General features: G+C 39.2%; 1 protein-coding gene across 2 annotated transcripts in view; it reads left to right on the plus strand.

Annotated features, from left to right (window-relative positions):
* pard3b (par-3 family cell polarity regulator beta) overlaps positions 1 to 18201 on the plus strand; it is a 691700-nt gene that overhangs the window by 617963 nt on the left and 55536 nt on the right. For both annotated transcript variants that reach the window (XM_008114949.3, XM_062969129.1), the window contains one exon: positions 14065 to 14144. In XM_008114949.3, the coding sequence (XP_008113156.2) occupies positions 14065 to 14144 (80 nt within the window). The remainder of the gene's footprint in view (positions 1 to 14064; positions 14145 to 18201) is intronic.

Raw genomic sequence — 18201 nt, forward strand, 5'->3', positions numbered from 1 at the left:
TTGAAATTATAATTTGCACCTTTTTTGATTCAATAAAAAGGGAAATGGGCAGATCCTGGTGGATTTAGTAAATAGTGTGTTGAGGGTCCGCAGACGGGAGAAAACCTCGATTTGGTTTATCTCCTTTCAGCATAGAAAGAAAAGATAGCATTTCAAATCATAAACATTGGTGTTTTTGTGCTGAACACTCACTGTGCTGTTGGATTAAAATGTTCTCATTTTCTTTTTTTAATGGTTAGTATAATTTTGGGTGGGAAAGCACTTTGTTGCCTATTTCTGTTCCCCAGCCCCAACATATTCCAGTTTGGAAATAAAAACCTGAGCGAGGAGATGTCAAAGAGCAAATTCCACATGGTTTCATGGTTCTTTTCATGCCTTTTCTTTTCAGCACTTGATCAGAAGTATGGAGGGGTTAGCATGAAATGGGGGGAGGCAAAGAGTACTGAAGCAGAGAGGTCAGGAAGCCTTCAGAGGCCAAATCCCTTAACACAATGAGGAGGGGTGGCAAAAACCAGTGAAACTTGGCTTGAAAGGGCATCCTTATTGTGTGCAGCAAAGGTAAAGGAGATACTAGAAGTGAGAGAAACCGTGCCGCCAAAGAGTTGCTAATGTCACCTTTCCCTGGTTGGAAGGCGACACTTTCAGTATAAAAGAGCAGCTGGTAATTTTTGAGATGAGCACAAAGTCTGTGGGGTCCTCTGAGGTAGTTAAGTGATGGCTATCATTAAAGGTAGCAAACTCTCATTGCTGCAATCCCCTCCACTGTTAAGTTGCTAAAATCCCATTGAAGTTGGTGTCATTTCAGCAGTCTTCTTGTGAAGGAGATTGCAATCTATGCACTGCCCTCTAAATATAAATAACCTTTTGAAAAGGCGAAGGTTGGTTTTCCCATTCTTTTCCTTTTTGGATAGATTTGCTAAGTAGAAGTTTGATTTGATTAAGGAACTTGTGTATCATTGGGGAGCAGTGCTGCTTTTCCTTTTTAAAAAGGGTGCAAAAATATTTTATTCAGAAGAAATTTTGGAGTTCAAAATATCTAGAGGGAGAATGTATAGCAGAAAAGAAGACAAAAGGCAAACCCTTCATAAAATCCAAGCATTTAAAAATACTAAAATTGCATGGCAAAAGGAAGATATTATCCCTGCTTTCTGTACAATTGGTATCTACACCTGACAAAATTCATACCCACCGCTATTCCATTGTTGTAGAAACATATGACCAGGGCTGACCCTAGGTAATTTTCAAGTGTAAGCAAACAGAATTTTGGCACACACACCCCCCCAAACCAATCACTGAAAAATAAAAGCGTTGGGTAAGTGAAAATGTTGGATAATAAGGAAAGATTAAGGAAAAGCCTATTAAACATCAAATTACATTATGATTTTACAAATTAAGCACCAAAAGATCATATTTTACAACAAATTGACAGAAAAAGCAGTTCAATACATAGTAATGTTATGTAGGAATTACTATATTTGCGAATTTAGCACCAAACATTGAACTGGGATATAGGGCAGTGTGGACTCAGTTCAAAGCAGATATTGTGGGTGTTTCTGCTTTGATATTGTGGGTTATATGGCTGTGTGGAAGAGCACTGTGGGTCCTTCTACACAGCCATATAACCCAGAATATCAAGGCAGATAATCCACAATTAAAAGGCCACTGAAAGGGAATCTGGCCCCTGGTATTAAAAAAACTCTAAAATCAAGATAGTAAATAAAGAACACAACTCAGAAAACAGAAGAATTCCAGACAGGAAACAGTCAGGGCTAGCTAACACCTCCCAACAATGGATTCCCCCAGACAGGAAGCAGACAGGCTTTGAAGTTGCAAAGCCATTCAATGCTAATCAAGGTGGCCACTTACAACATTCACACTTGCCTCAAGGACTGACATTCCACATATATATAAACCCCACTTGCCTAGTTTCCAAGAGACCTCACCGGAAGCGGCAGCACGCGCGCTCTCCAGCCGCTTCACCCGGCGGGAGGCAGCCTCAACTGCACCCCCAAACGATGGCGCCTGAGGCAACTGCCTAAATTGCCTTATGGGTGAACCGCCCCTGCATATGACATACCACCATTACAATAGTGAAGGCACCCATTTTAGGCTTTCATGCTTTTTAAAATTCTGTTTTGCTCTGCAGTTTCTAGGAAAAACCATTACATTTCCAGTGGGTCTATCTGAATAACAGTGGCATTAAGAGAGGGATAGATTAGTGAGTGGCAAGCATTTTTAAAAATGTGTAGATTGGGGCTCTCGTCATTGAAAAGGCCAAATAAATTGTCTTTCTCCTCAGGGCCACTGAAGTACCACTGCTGCATCCCTCCCAAGCACCTCCCTGACAGAGCCCCATTTGGCTGAGGATTTACCACACATCGTGGCATGGGGGTCCTGGCAGGAGACATGGAGAACCCATCACTCCATGACCCAGGTTGTGCAACTTACCCCGACCCCCATTCCATGGGGGAACGTATCGCCATCAGGCTTCGCCCCATTGCTCTTAAAGCAACACAGGAAGTCTCCCATCTTTCTGCAGTAGTGGCATGCACCACTTCCTCTCCTCTTTCACCACAGAACCCAGGAAGAAGTTGATGTGTGTCATGGGAAGGGCTTTGTGGTGAAAGGGGAGAAAAAGTGGCATAGCATGAGTAAATCATTCATCTGATGAGGATGTGAGACTGAGGGCCCTGATCTACCCTCTCACTATTGATTGCATTCATGGCTGTTCTCATGTGGGACAGCCCCTGGAAAGGATAAATCTGAATTTGGAAAGAAGAAATGTGTGGCCATCAAGACAAATGTCGTGGTGTATTACAAGCAAGTGTGGCATTAACAGGGAAAATCTGGGGCAGCTTTGAGGCAAAACACTGAATTGTACCAGTTTTATTTTGCCAGCATAGAACCGCCACCAAATGTCATGTTATTGCAAAAGGGAATTAATTACAAATTACAAATAACCCCTTACTTGTAACTAGTGGCTTGTAAATTCTATATCTGGGTAGTGTGCCATATTATTTCCTCCACTGATTTGCAGCGTTTACTACCTTGCCTGCAGGTCATGCATTTATGTGGTGCATTTTTTTTCCTTTTCCTGGACAGATCTCGTAGAGATAATGGTTGGGCTGTGAGAGATTATTTGCAGCAAGAGTATCATCTGCTCTTATTAGGGACCTCTGCTAAAGCACCATGCAGTTATCACATTTGACAGGCCGATAGCTTATTTTTACACCTGTACCCACTCTCTCTTCTCTCTTTTTATTGCACTCCATTTCCCTTGGAATGAATTTGATAGCATGCCCGCACACATCTTTCTACCTTCCCTTTGATTTCTAATAATGCTGATAGATGCAAACCCATGGCAAGACAGGTTGTCCATTCACGTCTTCTCCCTATTTTATTCGCTCAGTGTCTTCTTCCAGTCCATTGCTTGATCGTTAACTGTTATCATGTAAGTGTTAAGGTGTCCCGTGATCATTTCATACTGTAAAATAATTATAGCGTCACAATAATAATAAAACTGGTTGCTGATGAGGATGGTTGGTCCTCTGAACTGAAACTCAAAGGTCAAGAGCAGAAAAGAAGGTGTTCTAGCATGAGAGGATAGCAGTTATTGTACCAGGTCAAGATACTAACATTTTGCCTGCTGTAATCTCTCACATTTTCCACAAAAGTTAATATAAACTATACAAGAACTCTGGGTTTATAGAAATTAGTTGATTCCATCTGAAACAGGTCTTATGCATTGCCAGACTCCTATCATTCATTCGAAAGGCATGAGGAAGAGAGCTTAATATCTACTGGTTGATCTCTAGGTGAAGTACAAGGAGTTCTGACTCCCATTGGTTTAGCAATGCCCACAAGAAAAGCTTTTTATCCTTCTAAATTAGACTCTTGGAATCATGAAATACAGGGATAAGAGAAAGGATTTCTGCACATGATCCAATTTCAGTACAGAAAACACAGCTCTGGGCTATGCATGTGCACAAAGGCAGCTTGTTTTGCAATTCTGCATCTGACTTTTCTGGACACCTATTTTGTATCCATGTCAGATTGGCTCAAGATAAGGCTCAAGTAGAAAAGGAATCATTCTTTTAGGCATAAAGGCTTCCCACCCCTGATTTGTGCTTCTGCTCTTGTGTATCATTTTATGTAGATTCCATTTAGTTCTTAGTTTTGGATGATTTCTGGAATCAATGAGTTCTACAGAAAGGTGACTTCATTCTACATATTCTGTATTATTAATCTCATTACCAGGACCTCTCTTCTGTTATTTCAGCAAATAAAGGTTTGGTTTTTGTATTCCATTTATTCTTTTCCCCTTTCACTGTTCAAATACTCGAATTCCTTGAATTTCTTTTAAGGATAGTAGTAATCCACATCTCCACATCCTATATTATGTTGAACCTTTATAGATGCAAAAGGAATTTCCAATGCATACCTATAGTGTGGGTATTTATCTGGAATTTCACATAGCTCTCAAGGGAACATTCTCTACCAGAAACAGTCTTGTTTGTGTGTTGTTGCAAACTTTCTTGTTCAGCTAATTATTGCATGCTGACATGCCTTAACAAAACAGTGTTGTGTCTTCATAATGGAACTACACGCCACACAAGAAGCAAAACTCCCCATTTTTATTCTCTTGGACTCCTTCCCTTTTCTATACCTTGTTCCTTGCTATTAGATCTAAGTAAGGGTGTAGTACTTATTCACATAACCAGAAGCTCTGGGATTTTGAATGGTTTGGTGGCAATAATAGCTCTGTAGTGTAATAGTTTAAAAAAAAAAACATATTTTCCTGGGGGACTTTTAGAATTCTTTCCACCAATGAAATTGGTTTCAGCCCTCCACAAATTTGTAATGCTGCAGAATAAAATACAGAAAAACATTGACACCTAGAACTCTTCTGTATGCTGTGCTTACTTCCCTTGGTAACTTGGCATCTCTCTCTCTCTCTCTCTTTTTTTTTGACACTTTAACTGTACCTCTAAATGCTTGACTGAAGTTTTAAGTACTACCATACGTATCAGAAATTCTGAAATTATGGCCAAATTTCACTGGGGAAGAATATTTGGATGGGCAATTTTCACACCCCATAACTCCAAGCCTGAATGTTCATAGTACTGTTTCGCAGGGAGATAGAAAACTTAGACCCCTATCGCACCCATCTGTGTCTCCAGCATGGGAGTCAATTCAGCAGTGAGGGGAATTGTTTATTTTCTACTCTAAATGGCAACAAATGCACCCGCACATTGTCATGCTGTGTGTGTTAACTGGGGAATGAAGTGCATGAAGCTGATTGGCTGAGCCTGCAAAAATCTGAGGATTAATTTGATAGTGTTTCTGTTCTGCTGCCACAGAAACAGTTTGAACCAATTTTTTTCCGTTGCTGTCTGAGTACTGTTGGTGAAAAATCTACTCAGAGAGGCCTTGCTATTTTGAGGCCTATTTTGCTGCTGAGAAAAGAGGGAGAAGAACCATGACTGTATTCTTCTCTGAAGCTGATTCATGGACTGAGATAGGACTATTTATGACTGTGGACTTCTGTAAATGATCAGATGTACTATTGTAAATAGTATACTATTGTTTTAACTCTTAGAATCAGTAAAGTTCCTGTATTTTTGTTCTGCAAACTTAAGTGGCATGTCATTGTTCTTCAGGTGACTCTGGATCACAGGCACACATAAGAGCTTGCATTTATCATCATCAATCTGCGACACACATCACAAGTCTATAGGGTGAGAAATTGTGCCAGTAAGCATAATTTTTCAGTAACACCATATTGCAATAATGCAAACAATAATAACACAGGTGAAGTATGCTTTCTCCAAAATGCTTGAGACCAAAGTGTTTTGGATTTTTGATTTCTATGAATTTTGGAATACTATATTTGCATATTTACGTATGTCTTTGCATATCTTGGTAGTGGATACAAGTTTGAACACAAAAGTAATGTTTCATATACATCTTATACATATAGATCGAAGGCAATTTCATACAATTTCAAATAATTTTGTACATGAAACAAAGTTTGGATACTTTGAACCATCAAAAAGCAAAGAAGTCACTATCACCACTGCCCACGTGGACAATCTTGGATTTGGAAATTCTGGATAAGGGATGCTTAACTTATATGTAAATACAGCGGAGTCTCACTTATCCAAGCCTCGCTTATCCGAGGTACTGGATTATCCAAGCCATTTTTGTAGTCAATGTTTTCAATATATCATGATATTTTGGTACTAAATTCATAAATAAAGTAATTATAACATAACATTACTGCGTATTGAACTACTTTTTCTGTCAAATTTGTTGTATAACATGATGTTTTGGCACTTATTTTGTAAAATCATAATGTGATTTTATGTTTAATAGCCTTTTCCTTAATCTCTCATTATCCAAGATATTCGCTTATCTAAACTTCTGCCAGCCTGTTTAGCTTGGATAAGTGAGACTCTACTGTAGTAAGATATTTTGAAATGAGATTCAAGTCATAATGAGATATTTTCAAGATGAGATTCAATTAATTTATATTTCATATAAAAGTTATGCACATATATAATTTTATATGTCAAACCATTAGAAAGGAGAAGTGTCACTATTTCAGTCATTCCTGTGGACAGTTTTGATTTTGGGATATTATAGCTTTGGGCATTTAAAGGGATGTTCAGCTTATAAGGAAAAATACAGTCAAATAGAATGATGGTTAGAAGTTGAAGAGTTGAAGGCACTTTCACAGTAAACGGTCTGTTGATACATCTGCAAATAATATTGTTGGGAGCATGAGCGCACCAAATTAATATTTTAATGTGCATCAGATTTACATGCCACAATTAACCCAGTGGTAAGTACCACTATTTTAAAAACAACCACAGAATTTTTCTGGGCATAAAAATCTTCAAATGATAATGCTAAATATAGTGTTAGAAGTAAAATATTCTTAGGATACCATGAACAGAACAAGAAGCCACCAAATAATCAACCACTGGAATAGGATGAAGGGTATGTCTGGACAAGCTGTGTATTTGATTCTCCATATACGTTTTCGTGGAATTTGAAGTATATCTATGATACACAGTAATAACACTTTGACTTCATACTGACTTCCATGACTCTCTCCTACAGAATCCAGGGAGTCAGGACCTTATCACATTGAGGTCCTCGATGCAGGCAACAGTGGGGGGAGGGGGGGGTAGAATGATATTTGTTTTAACTTGTTATGTTTTGTCTCTGTTCTGGGCTTGGCCCCATGTTAGCCGCCCCGAGTCCTTTCGAGGAGATGATGGCGGGATAGAAAAATAAATTATTATTATTATTGACACAACGACATAGTATGACACAGCAAACAAGATAGATATGCTGGATTACTGGCTCGGTCGTCGCCCAGGATAAAAAGGACCGTTGTGGATGCTGCCAATTCTAGACATCCATTGACAAGTGGGCTACAGAATCAAAATACAAATGAACAGACACAGAAGCAGCAGAAATATACAATGTCAGAAAACTGCACTATTATTGTTGTTGTTGTTGTTGTTGTTGTTGTTATTATTATTATTTAGAATAGCGGGGCAAATCATGGGGTAGCAGGACAAATCTGTCACCCAGCACCCCACATTGCCCACACCACCCACTTACCTATTACATGCCGGAAAGCATTTGCTTTCCAGCGTGTGCCCGGGTTGTCCTCATAATTCCTAACTTGAACATGGACAATTTCTCGAGTTCAGGTTTTCACCTCCTATCGTGCTTCCTCAACGCAGATGACATGCAGCCCCGCCAGAAGTAGATGTATGTCGTGTGATCAGATCCAGTGGGCCCCATGCCTGCTGCATGGACAAAGTGTCCTATGACAGGGAATTTAGATAATGTAATGAAGTCCATAGTTTGAAAAGCAAGGAGCTGTGCAGATTGGTGAATGAGGTGCTAGTGCTGTATAAACAGATGAATTGTACTTGAACTTTCTAGTCCCTTGCCCCGCTCCCTTGTCTATAAAAAGTGATATCAAATTTCTATAACTTTGTGAGCTAAAGGCCTTTCAAGTTGCATTAAACTCAGCAATCTTGTATCGTAGAAAATAAATAGACGATTCCAGCTGTATCATATAAAGGTGGAAAAAATGCCTTGTAACCAAAAAAGGGGGTGTCCTTACAGTTCCCAGCATATTAGGGCAGATAGAGGTAGGGAACAGATGTGATTCTGTTCGAGCTGAATCATACAAGCCTAAAATCCAATAAAGGCACTTTGCAAAAAGAAATATCTTCCTTTCTAAACAGCTATCCAACTCTCTCTGAGGACTTTATGTTACACAAGAATCTCAGCCTTAAATGTGGGTGCATTTTTATTCCTATGAGAGGTTAGAAGGAGAAATGGCTGAAATGATCACTTGCAACAGCCCTTCTTCAATAATTTGTCCTAATTTCTGAAACATTCTAATTTCCAACCTGCTCCACAAATCAGTTAAGCTGTGGTCCTTAAAGCCACTTAGTTCCACTTGCATTTGGATATTTAAGCACTACTCCTTTTCAAAAAATAAAGATTTCCTGTTTGTGGAGAAAACACATAAAAAAGATATGACAGAAACTAAGCTTTCCCCAACAGAGCTGAACCTTTTTTGCCTAAAATAGTTGTTACCTTTAGAATCTACCATGTGACTTTTCAGCTTTCATGCTTTTATAAAATGTTTCTTTTGTTGCATTTTGCAGAAACGTGTATTAAAAGCCCACTTTTCTTCTAACCTACTTCTGAAGAGTCATTTTATATCCACACAGATTCATTTTCAGCTGGAACACCTCAGTGTTCTGCTCTTGTATTTGTTTAGGTCTGTATGTGCATACTGCTTGTCTTTGGTATACATCCAAGTGCTTGTGTTGGGAGTTCAAATAGAAGTTAAGGATAGAAATCTGAAGGTACACTTTTTCAAAACAAATGCCTCAAAAGGAAACATGTTATCAAAATACTTCTATCCAACCCTGTATGAGAAAATCTCAAGGTGGATTAGAGGCAAAGTACTAGACCTGCTTTCTAGTTGAATCTTATTCTGGTCAGATTGCAAGGGGGGGGGGGATTAATTCCGCAGAGTTTTGAGTCCCCAAAACATTTCACGTGAATGAGACTGGAACATACTTAGTCCTAATCTTTTTTTATACTGGTTTTAAACCACTTCATTGGATGTGTTGCAATAGCAGATTCCCAGATTAGCTTAGTGTTTACACCTTATTTTATTTTTTGGTTATTTAATGTTTATTTTACTTAAGTGATATTTGTCTTTACTGTTTTAATGTAGCACAAATCCCATGTAAAATCTTACTACATATTTTTGACATTAATATTGAAATCTGAAATATATACAGAAAGTCTTTAGTGTTTTTTTGGAACCTGAGAGGAGGACTTCCATAAACAAGAGACATTTGGTAACGCTTAAAGGGAATATTTCAAAATGCTGACATGGATAGTGTGTATTTTCTCTTTTTTCTCTAAGTATGGCTTTTAATGTAGCAACTTGATTTCGAAAGAGATAGATGCGGTCTATGCTGGGAATAAGTAAAGGTAAAGGTTTCCCCTTAACATTCATTCTAGTTGAGTCTGACTCTGGGGGGTGGTGCTCATCTCCATTTCTAAGCTGAAGAATCGGCGTTGTCCGTAGACACCTCCTAGGTCATGTGGCTAGCATGACTGCATGGGGCACTGTTACCTTCCCACTGGAGCAGTACCTATTGATCTACTCACATTTGTATGTTTTCAAACTGCTAGGTTGGCAGAAACTGGGGCTAATAACGGGAGCTCACCCCACTCCATGGATTTGAACCACCAACCTTTTGACCAGCAAGTTCCACAGCTCAGCAGTTTAACCTGCTGTGTCACCACAGCCCCCGTTATCCCACTGCACCACTGCATCCCCTGTCTATTCAGGGAATACAAAACAGCATATTAAAAGATTGTTAAACAGTGCCATAAAAGAGATGGAAGCAAAACATAAACTGGAGCAAATGAGGTGTTCTCATTATGCTAATATCTGTGGTGTGCTTGACCTCCACCTTGTAATTAAACCTATTGTGGTAAAGACAGCCCATCGAAAAGTCAGTTCTTATCAGTAGCTATAATAACCTAACTAACCTGTTGCTTCCAGTACCACACATTTGCCACTCTCCTCTCCTCCCCTGCAGTATTTTTATGAAGTCAGATATATATATATATTTGGATTTTTTTTTTTTTGCCTGGTTCATGGATCTTGACTGGTGTCTAGACAGATGGTGCGAGGAAGAAGGGCTTAGTTGAGCCTCTGATGAAAGACACAGAACCGAAGCCGGCTCTTTGAGCTCACTGGACAATGTTCCCTGAGCAAAGTGTCCACTGGCTTTGCTGAGCCAAATTTTGTAGAACTGTATCCACAATCAGTTTCTATGGCAACTGCATCTTGGAGCACATACACAAACAACTGGCAGGGGGATTTCTTTCTTTCTTTTTTCCTCCTCTCCTCCTTGCCGAGATAGAAACAATCAGAAATTGGATGGTGGAAGCTATTACAGGACAGCATGTAACATAAACGCTTTCTCCTGGCACGGCGACTGTGTGGGCTTGTCTTGGTAAACAACCATAAATTCATTCTCCCCCCACTTTCTCGTTGAGTGTCTTTGCAAGCTACCGGACTTCTTATTCTCTGTAGGCGCAAGAAGTCATCACCAACATTAACTACTGTTACATTTTATAATACCCAATTAGTTACTTTGAAGACCATTTCCCCTGAACATCCCCTGCCTCTGCACATAACTAATTGGCTCCTTTGAGCAAACAGTCTTTCCACGGCGTTGGTGTCATGTTAGCTTCAGAGCACCGATACAGAACAAGAGTGGAGGATGCTTTTGAGTACCATGCTTGAAGGCTGTTTAGAAGCAGTGTCCTTCTTTAGCAAAGGCAGCCAAACTGCTTAGATTAGAAATTTGTCAACATTAATGTACCACACACACATACACACACAAACCTAGTTGCTTTATTTTCTAGAAACACTTGTTGCTACTGTTGTGGAGACAACAATAATTCAGGGCAAATATAGGATGTTGTTTCTATTCAGATACTTGGTTGGGATTCCATTAAGACTGAGCATTGATACATGCATAGTCGTCTTATATGATTAGGATGTGAAATTGGGACATTGTAGATAGATCCACCTCTTCTTTCAGACCCGTCTCACCTGCTATTTGTTAGGCTCAATTTCTGTCTCAGGAAGGCAACTTTATAAGTTTCCCTGATCTTCCCATAAGAAGTAATAGAAAAATAGTGTTGTTTCTAGGCAGAGTGTAATTGGAATAAAGTGAACAGTAGTCTTATCATCAGCTAACAATGCTATTTAAGTCCTGTAAAATGTCAGCAGGTTTAATGAGCCCCAGGTCTCATACCTTCTTGCTGCCATTGTTCCACAAAATGATGGTAAGTGGAACATTGCAATATGCTGGAATATATCAGACACATATTTCCAATCCAAGAGACATGGATGGTAATGATGGCAAAAGACAAGGAGTAAAAGAATCTGTGAAATGGAATTTGGGGGGTAGAAGTTGGAACTGAAAAAATGTTTAGTAACTGCTGTTATATCTGAACACACAAAGTAGTCCTTCCAAACAACTTGTTCTGTTGGGAGTGTTGTGTGGTTTCTGGTCTATATGGACATGTTCTAGAAGCATTTTCTCCTGATATTTCACCTGCATCTGTGACTAGCATCTTCAGAGGACTGAAGGATCTTCAGAGGATCTGATCCTCTGAAGATGCCAGCCACAGATGCAGGCAAAACATCAGGAGAAAATGCTGGTAGAACATGGTCACACAGCCCAGAAACCACACAACACCCCAGTGATTCCAGCCTTAAAAGGCTTCGACAATAACTTGGTCTGTTTATGCTCTACTCTGTAAGCTCTTTGGAATCCACATACAGGGAAAGTATCTTTGAAGGACATAACATGAACTTTGTTTAGTCATGGATGAAGCCAATGCTTTACTTGTCATTTCTTCGGAATTGGATAAGTATAGCAAAAACTGTGTTGTTCTCTTTTTTTGTGAAAAATCTAGTATAGATAGAAAAATGTTGTTGTTTTTATCTGAAAACCCAAGCATGAAGCTGTAATTCCTTGGATTTATGATGACTTCAAAAGGAACTGATATGTGTCAGTGTTCTTGAACTCTGTTTCTTCCAAATTTATCATTCTTCAATTCCAGTGACTCTTGGATGAGGATTATCTAATTGCAGTTCTTTTCTGATCTTGAACAGTTCCCAAATCAAACTATAGTCAAGGAAATGGCATCTAGAAGGAAATAGAATTGGGTAGCTGTTGTCAGAGGGTTCTTGGCTTTTCCCTCCTTCCCTACTGCTTTCATGGGTTCATAGTGTAATGACTGTAGTGCTAAAGCTTCGCTGTTGAGTCAGGGGATGAATTTAAGATTATTTCCTTTCTTGGAACTTAATGAACCTCCTAAAATCTCTGGGTTTCCTCACTCAGCTTCATGAGTCTGACCCACACTTTCAGAACAGTGCCCCCATTCTCTCTCACACACATATTGTGAATTTGATCAAAAGATGCTGAATATGAAAATGACACATAGAAAGAAATGATTCTTTATACAACACATTGCACAGCCTTTCCATCATGCCGAATTTTAAATATATTCAACAAAATCTGACATATTGTACCTAACTTATGAGAGTGGAAAAAGTACTTTCTTACCAGTGAAACATGTTAATTTTAGATTGTTTATACCATGTGCATTGGATAGAGCGAGTAAGAAAGAAAACAAATGGTATTTAAACAAAAGCCTTTTGCAGAAAGGCTGATGCTATTTATTCTTTCATTTTAAATGAATTGTTAACAGTGTTTTGAAAAGGCATTAAATCCTCCCTGCCATTAATCTGAGGATGCAGAAAAAGATTTTAAATGGCCTTTTAGTATATTGCTTTGTAAAACTGCTGATTTTAGCAGTACTAAGATACTGATACTCATACTGATATAAGGAACAGGGAATACTGCACCTTCTTTGCTAAAAGAGGAATTACTGCTTAATTTGGAACAGACTCTTAGTACTCAGAGCCATCAGCAAACATCGATCTGGTCCAGATATAATCCTAAACTATGGTTTGCTATTCTGTCCATGGGCCCAGCATGGCTACTAGAAAGAGATCACAAGCTTTTATTTCTGTTTTTGATTAACCATATTATTGTTATATCAAAACATGTGACTCTGGTTGATATTAACTATGATTTGCAGCCCGAAGTTTGGGTTGGAGGTGGTGACTGGAACTTGCGCAGAACCTGTTTCTGTGCTGGTTTTAGCACAGAGAGCTGTGCTGGAAGCTCTCTTTGTTGTGTTTTAAGCATATTTTCACTCTTAAAAACTCATGCTTTTAAAAAACAGAAAATGTGTTTAATTGTGCTTAAATTTTATATTAAGGGTTAAAATGACATTATGCTTTTAAAACATATGGTGGCTTGAATCCCATGGTAGGAGAAATGTGGGATCCAAGTCAAATAAGTAGCCTTAATATTAATACAATTAAAATGCTTTGGACTACAGTTCCCATAGCCTACGCCTCCAAAACAGTGTGGTGAAGGAGTATTATGGAAGCTGTAGTTTAACACATATAAGGTAATGGTAAAGGTTTCCCCTGATGTTAAGTCCAGTCGTGACTGACTCTGGGGGTTGGTGCTCATCTCCATTTCTAAGCCGAAGAGCCGACATTGTCCATAGACATCTCCAGGTCATGTGGCCGGCATGACTGCATGGAGCACCGTTAACACATATAGAGAGCAGTAAATTGTAAATGATATGTGAATTTTCCGCACCTTTTTTGGCTTGCAAAACATTTGGCAGTGGGAAGCATTACTTCTTTTTCAGTGTAATTTTCCATGTTATTAATAGTGCGAAGACTGCGTGTGGATTCCTCTTGAGTCCCAGCATTTCTTCTTTGTTGATTTTGGCATGCTGGAGCATCATTTGTTCTCTGATTATCATTTTCAGAAACATTGTCAGTAACTGGGTTGAATAATTGATCTTCATCTCTAATTATGCTGTTCACTACAGGTGTCTGGAAAAATTCCAGATGGGCCTTCACACCATCTCCAGTATGAAGGCATAGAAAGACAATACGCCTCTTTGCCCAGGTAAGATTTATTTGAATTTCTGTAGCCTTCAGTCTCTGATACACACACACTGGTGTGCATCTACACAAACCCCCTTCGCAGACTGGCAGGGAGATTTTCCCCCTGCTATTACACTGTTTAGCAAAATCTGCATTGAACAGACATCTGGCAATGAAATGAGAGATTATGTTGCAATTTTGTCATGCTGCCCTTCTGCTGATGATTTAGTGCCATCTTTATAGCTGTGTTAATAATTTAGACAGCCAATTTTGGGGTGGGTGAGGGGAGTAAAGTCTCTCTCAATGAACATGTCAGCAAGAGTCATGATCTGCTGGGGAAGAACATGACATTGAGGAAAGCTTATTCCGGGAGAGTTATAGCAGGTCTTAGCAGGGCCTAACGGAGACAGAGTCTGTGGTGATAAAAATCGTAGCTAGGAACGACAGAACATCACTGTGAGGAGTTCCCAGTGCAACAGTCACAACCAAGTTCACAGCTCAGGGCTACTGGGAGGATCCTGGATTCTCACAGGCTTAACAGCAAGCCACTAAGGCTGCTAGGCTTGCCTAGTAGAGAGCATGTCCTTTTGAGCTTGAAAACATTGGAATAAACATGGACAGATTTCAAATCATTTGTTTTGGAAGTGCTAAAAAAGTAGCAGGGACTCTGTCGTTAAAGAAATTATGGGAATTGTAGTCCAAGATACTAAGCTCTCCAAGTTCTGATAGGACTGTTAGTGTACTCTGACTCAATGCAGGAGACAAATCATACACATACACTGTTGTAGCTGTTTATATTTATTCAAATGTTTTAAAATGGTTTACACTATACCTCCCCTTCCTTGATCTTTCTCTTCTTTCCCCTATGATCTAATATGGCTTTTTGCTATTGCAAGCTCCTTCCCACTATCGAAAACAATACACCCCCTTGAAGAGCTACAAATCCTGCTAAAATATGTCCTTCTTATTGTGTTGCTGTTTCCAAGTTATGGTGACCCTAAGGTGAAAATATCAAATGATTTTCTTGGCGAGATTTATTTGGAGGGAGTGTTGCTTTTGCTTTTCAGAGAGGAAGTATGATATATTCAAGGTCATCCAGTGGGTTTCCGTGCTCAAGCAGAAATTCAAACCCTTTTCCCAAGAGTCATAGTCCAACACTCTTAACTACTACACCAAGCAGGTCTGTACTTTAAAAAAAGTGGCGGGTACACAGAATGAACATTGGTATTCTAAAAGGAGCCCCCAGTGATGCAGTGGCTTAAACCCTTGTGCTGGCAAGACTGCTGACCAATAGGTCGGTGGTTCGAAACCCAAGAGAGTGGGTGAGTTCCCTCTGTCAGCTCCAAGTTCCCATGTGGGGACATGAGAGAATCCTCCCACAAGCATAGTAAAACATCAAAACATCTGGGCATCTCCTGGGAAACGTCCTTGCAGATGGTCAGTTCTCTCACACCAGAAGCGATTTGCAGTTTCTCAAGTTGCTCTTGACTCGAAAAAAGGTATTCGAAGGAATAACATCTCTACAGTGCCACAAATACTTCAAAGTACAGTACAACCCACATGAATAATAACCAGCCTGTATTGTTTCCAATGAGACAAATGACAAGAGCCACTGGAATGAGAGTGTAGCTTGTGTACAAGACCCTAAGTGAATAAGTGAAACTGCATATATTTGCAGATACAGGAATCATACTGTAGATGAAAAGATTTGGCATATATACAGCCATACTCACATTGTCTACTTCAAAAATACATGGCAGGTGAGAGTCTAGTTTCTGGCCATTTTGCTTCTTCCTTCATTACAGTTGGTTTCTTATATCCATAGGGCACTTTAGGAATCCCTGCAGCAGATAATAATTTTTGATAAGAATAAGTGAGGCGTGACAGTGCAGGAACGCTAAGAAACCATGCCAAGATACCAGGCAATGGTAGAAGCGGTTAAAAGTAATATGGTTTGTAAAAAAAAAAAAACAGTTTCGGGGGTTTGAAAAACAAAGAAAGGGAATGTAAGGACAGAGAGAACAGAAGTATCAATTATTTATCATCCTAAATTGTTAGAGAAAGTGAATGGATGAGATGGAGTGAGGGTAAATGTTGTCTTTCTTAAGTTAACACTAAATTCTTGAGAGATCTCAATAACCTTCTATTCCTAAAAGCTATGCAACAGTACAGAGGAATTGGAGAAAATGATGTGATAGTTTTTTCCCATATTCTTCTAATATTATAAGTTTTCAGAAGGACTTATCTTATGTCAAAGCCATGGAACATGACTAATATCTCAGATTAACACCTTGAGTATATTGTACTCATTGTAACATCGCCTTAAACAAGGGATCCCCAAACTAAGGCCCACAGACTGAATACAGCCCTCCAAGATCATTTCCCCAGCCCCACCCTAGATTTTAGACGTCGGGTCGTCCTAAGTCTGAAACAACTTGAAGGCACACAACAGCAATCCTCATTAACTTGATTTTCTCATCAACCAAAGGCAGTCCCACATCCCCCATTGAAATACTGGTTATGTTAGTTAAAATTATATGTGCAGTGTGCATAGGAATTAATTCATGTTTTTTTTAAGCTGTAGTGTTCCGTGTCCCGTTCCTCCCCACAAAAAAGTCTGAGGGACCATGAACTGGCCTTTTATTTACAGAGGACCCCTTTACAGAGGGCCCTTTATTTACAGAGGACTTTTCACTTTAAATTCCTTGAAAGCATCATGAGCACATGATCTTCAAAGTATTAGTCAGAGGGCCCTTCCACACAGCCATATAACCCATAATATCAAGGCAGAAAATCCCACAAAATCTGCTTTGAACTGGGTTTTTTTGAGCCCACATTGCCATATATTCCAGTTCTAAGCAGAAAATGTGGGATTTTATTCAGCTGTGTGTGTAGTAGTAGTAGTGTGTGTAGTAGGTTTCCATAAGAACACAGGAAACTACCTTTTCTATCAAACTATTTAGGCCAGTTAAGGTGCCACACTCTTTATGTACTCCCTTCCAGAAGAAGGACATGGGATAATCATAGCTGTTGAACTTGGCTGTAAAAACCCCAACTTTTTAACATTGTTTGCACAGCTGAAAAAATGGGGCATCAATTCTGTATTTACCTTCCTAGGTGAAGACTATATAAGTAAGCAGCCTTCACTTGTGTTACTATCTTTTGTTTTGGCTATGTCAGAGCACATTATTAAAGTCACTGTACCAGTGTCAAGGCTGATAAGCAGTTTTACATACACTGTTATAAAATGTCCCAAGTTCTGTGAGTGACAGTCATTTCTGACAAATGTTGTGCATGTCAAAAATGTCAGAAATACACATGTCAGTATTGTCAATCACTTAAACGGCATTGCCAGCATTCACGGGTGTATGGCCAAAATACACGGTGAAGGTGTGTGTTTATTTATAAAGTTCATTTTGGATTGTCAGTGTCCACCTCTTGTTTTATAGTCATGGTTCTGCAATAGCGTGAAGATTCAGGACAGTATCTTGGAAATATTGGACTTGTCTGCACTGTAGAAAAAAATCATATGCACCAAATAGGCACTGCGATCCGAACACCTTATTTTCTTGATGACTCACTTGGAATGCAGTTTACTCCAGTTCAGAAAAATTGCCTTTTACCTCCAAGTTTTACTGATAAGCTCGTTTTTTGATGTGTAGCCACTCTCCAAGAAAGCTGGTTGGTGGAAAGATGCATATCAATATATTGTTATTAATTCACTCCTGCCTAATGTGATTGGCAAAACAAAAAATGGAGCTGTCATAGCCATGTAACCAAAAATACTGCAAATAATTCAAAATATGGACCACTCCCTTGCAATGAGTTGAATTTTCCAGGGAACAATGTGCATCTGATTTTTGCAATTATACTGTAATGTTTATGATGTGTATGGCATTAATGGGGTTACTGCATCGCCAATGCAAACCAAGAAAATAAGTACCAAACAGAATTTTCTGTCAGTGTAAACAAGCCGATTAGCATTAGCATTATTTTGTGAAAAGGCAGTTTTCACTACAATCCGTCATTGTTCTCACCCCTCCCTTTTGTTTCTTGTTGAACACTATTAGTAGCATGTT

The sequence above is a fragment of the Anolis carolinensis genome, chromosome 1, assembly GCF_035594765.1.
Source record: "Anolis carolinensis isolate JA03-04 chromosome 1, rAnoCar3.1.pri, whole genome shotgun sequence".
In the NCBI taxonomy this organism is placed as follows: Eukaryota; Metazoa; Chordata; class Lepidosauria; order Squamata; family Dactyloidae; genus Anolis; species Anolis carolinensis.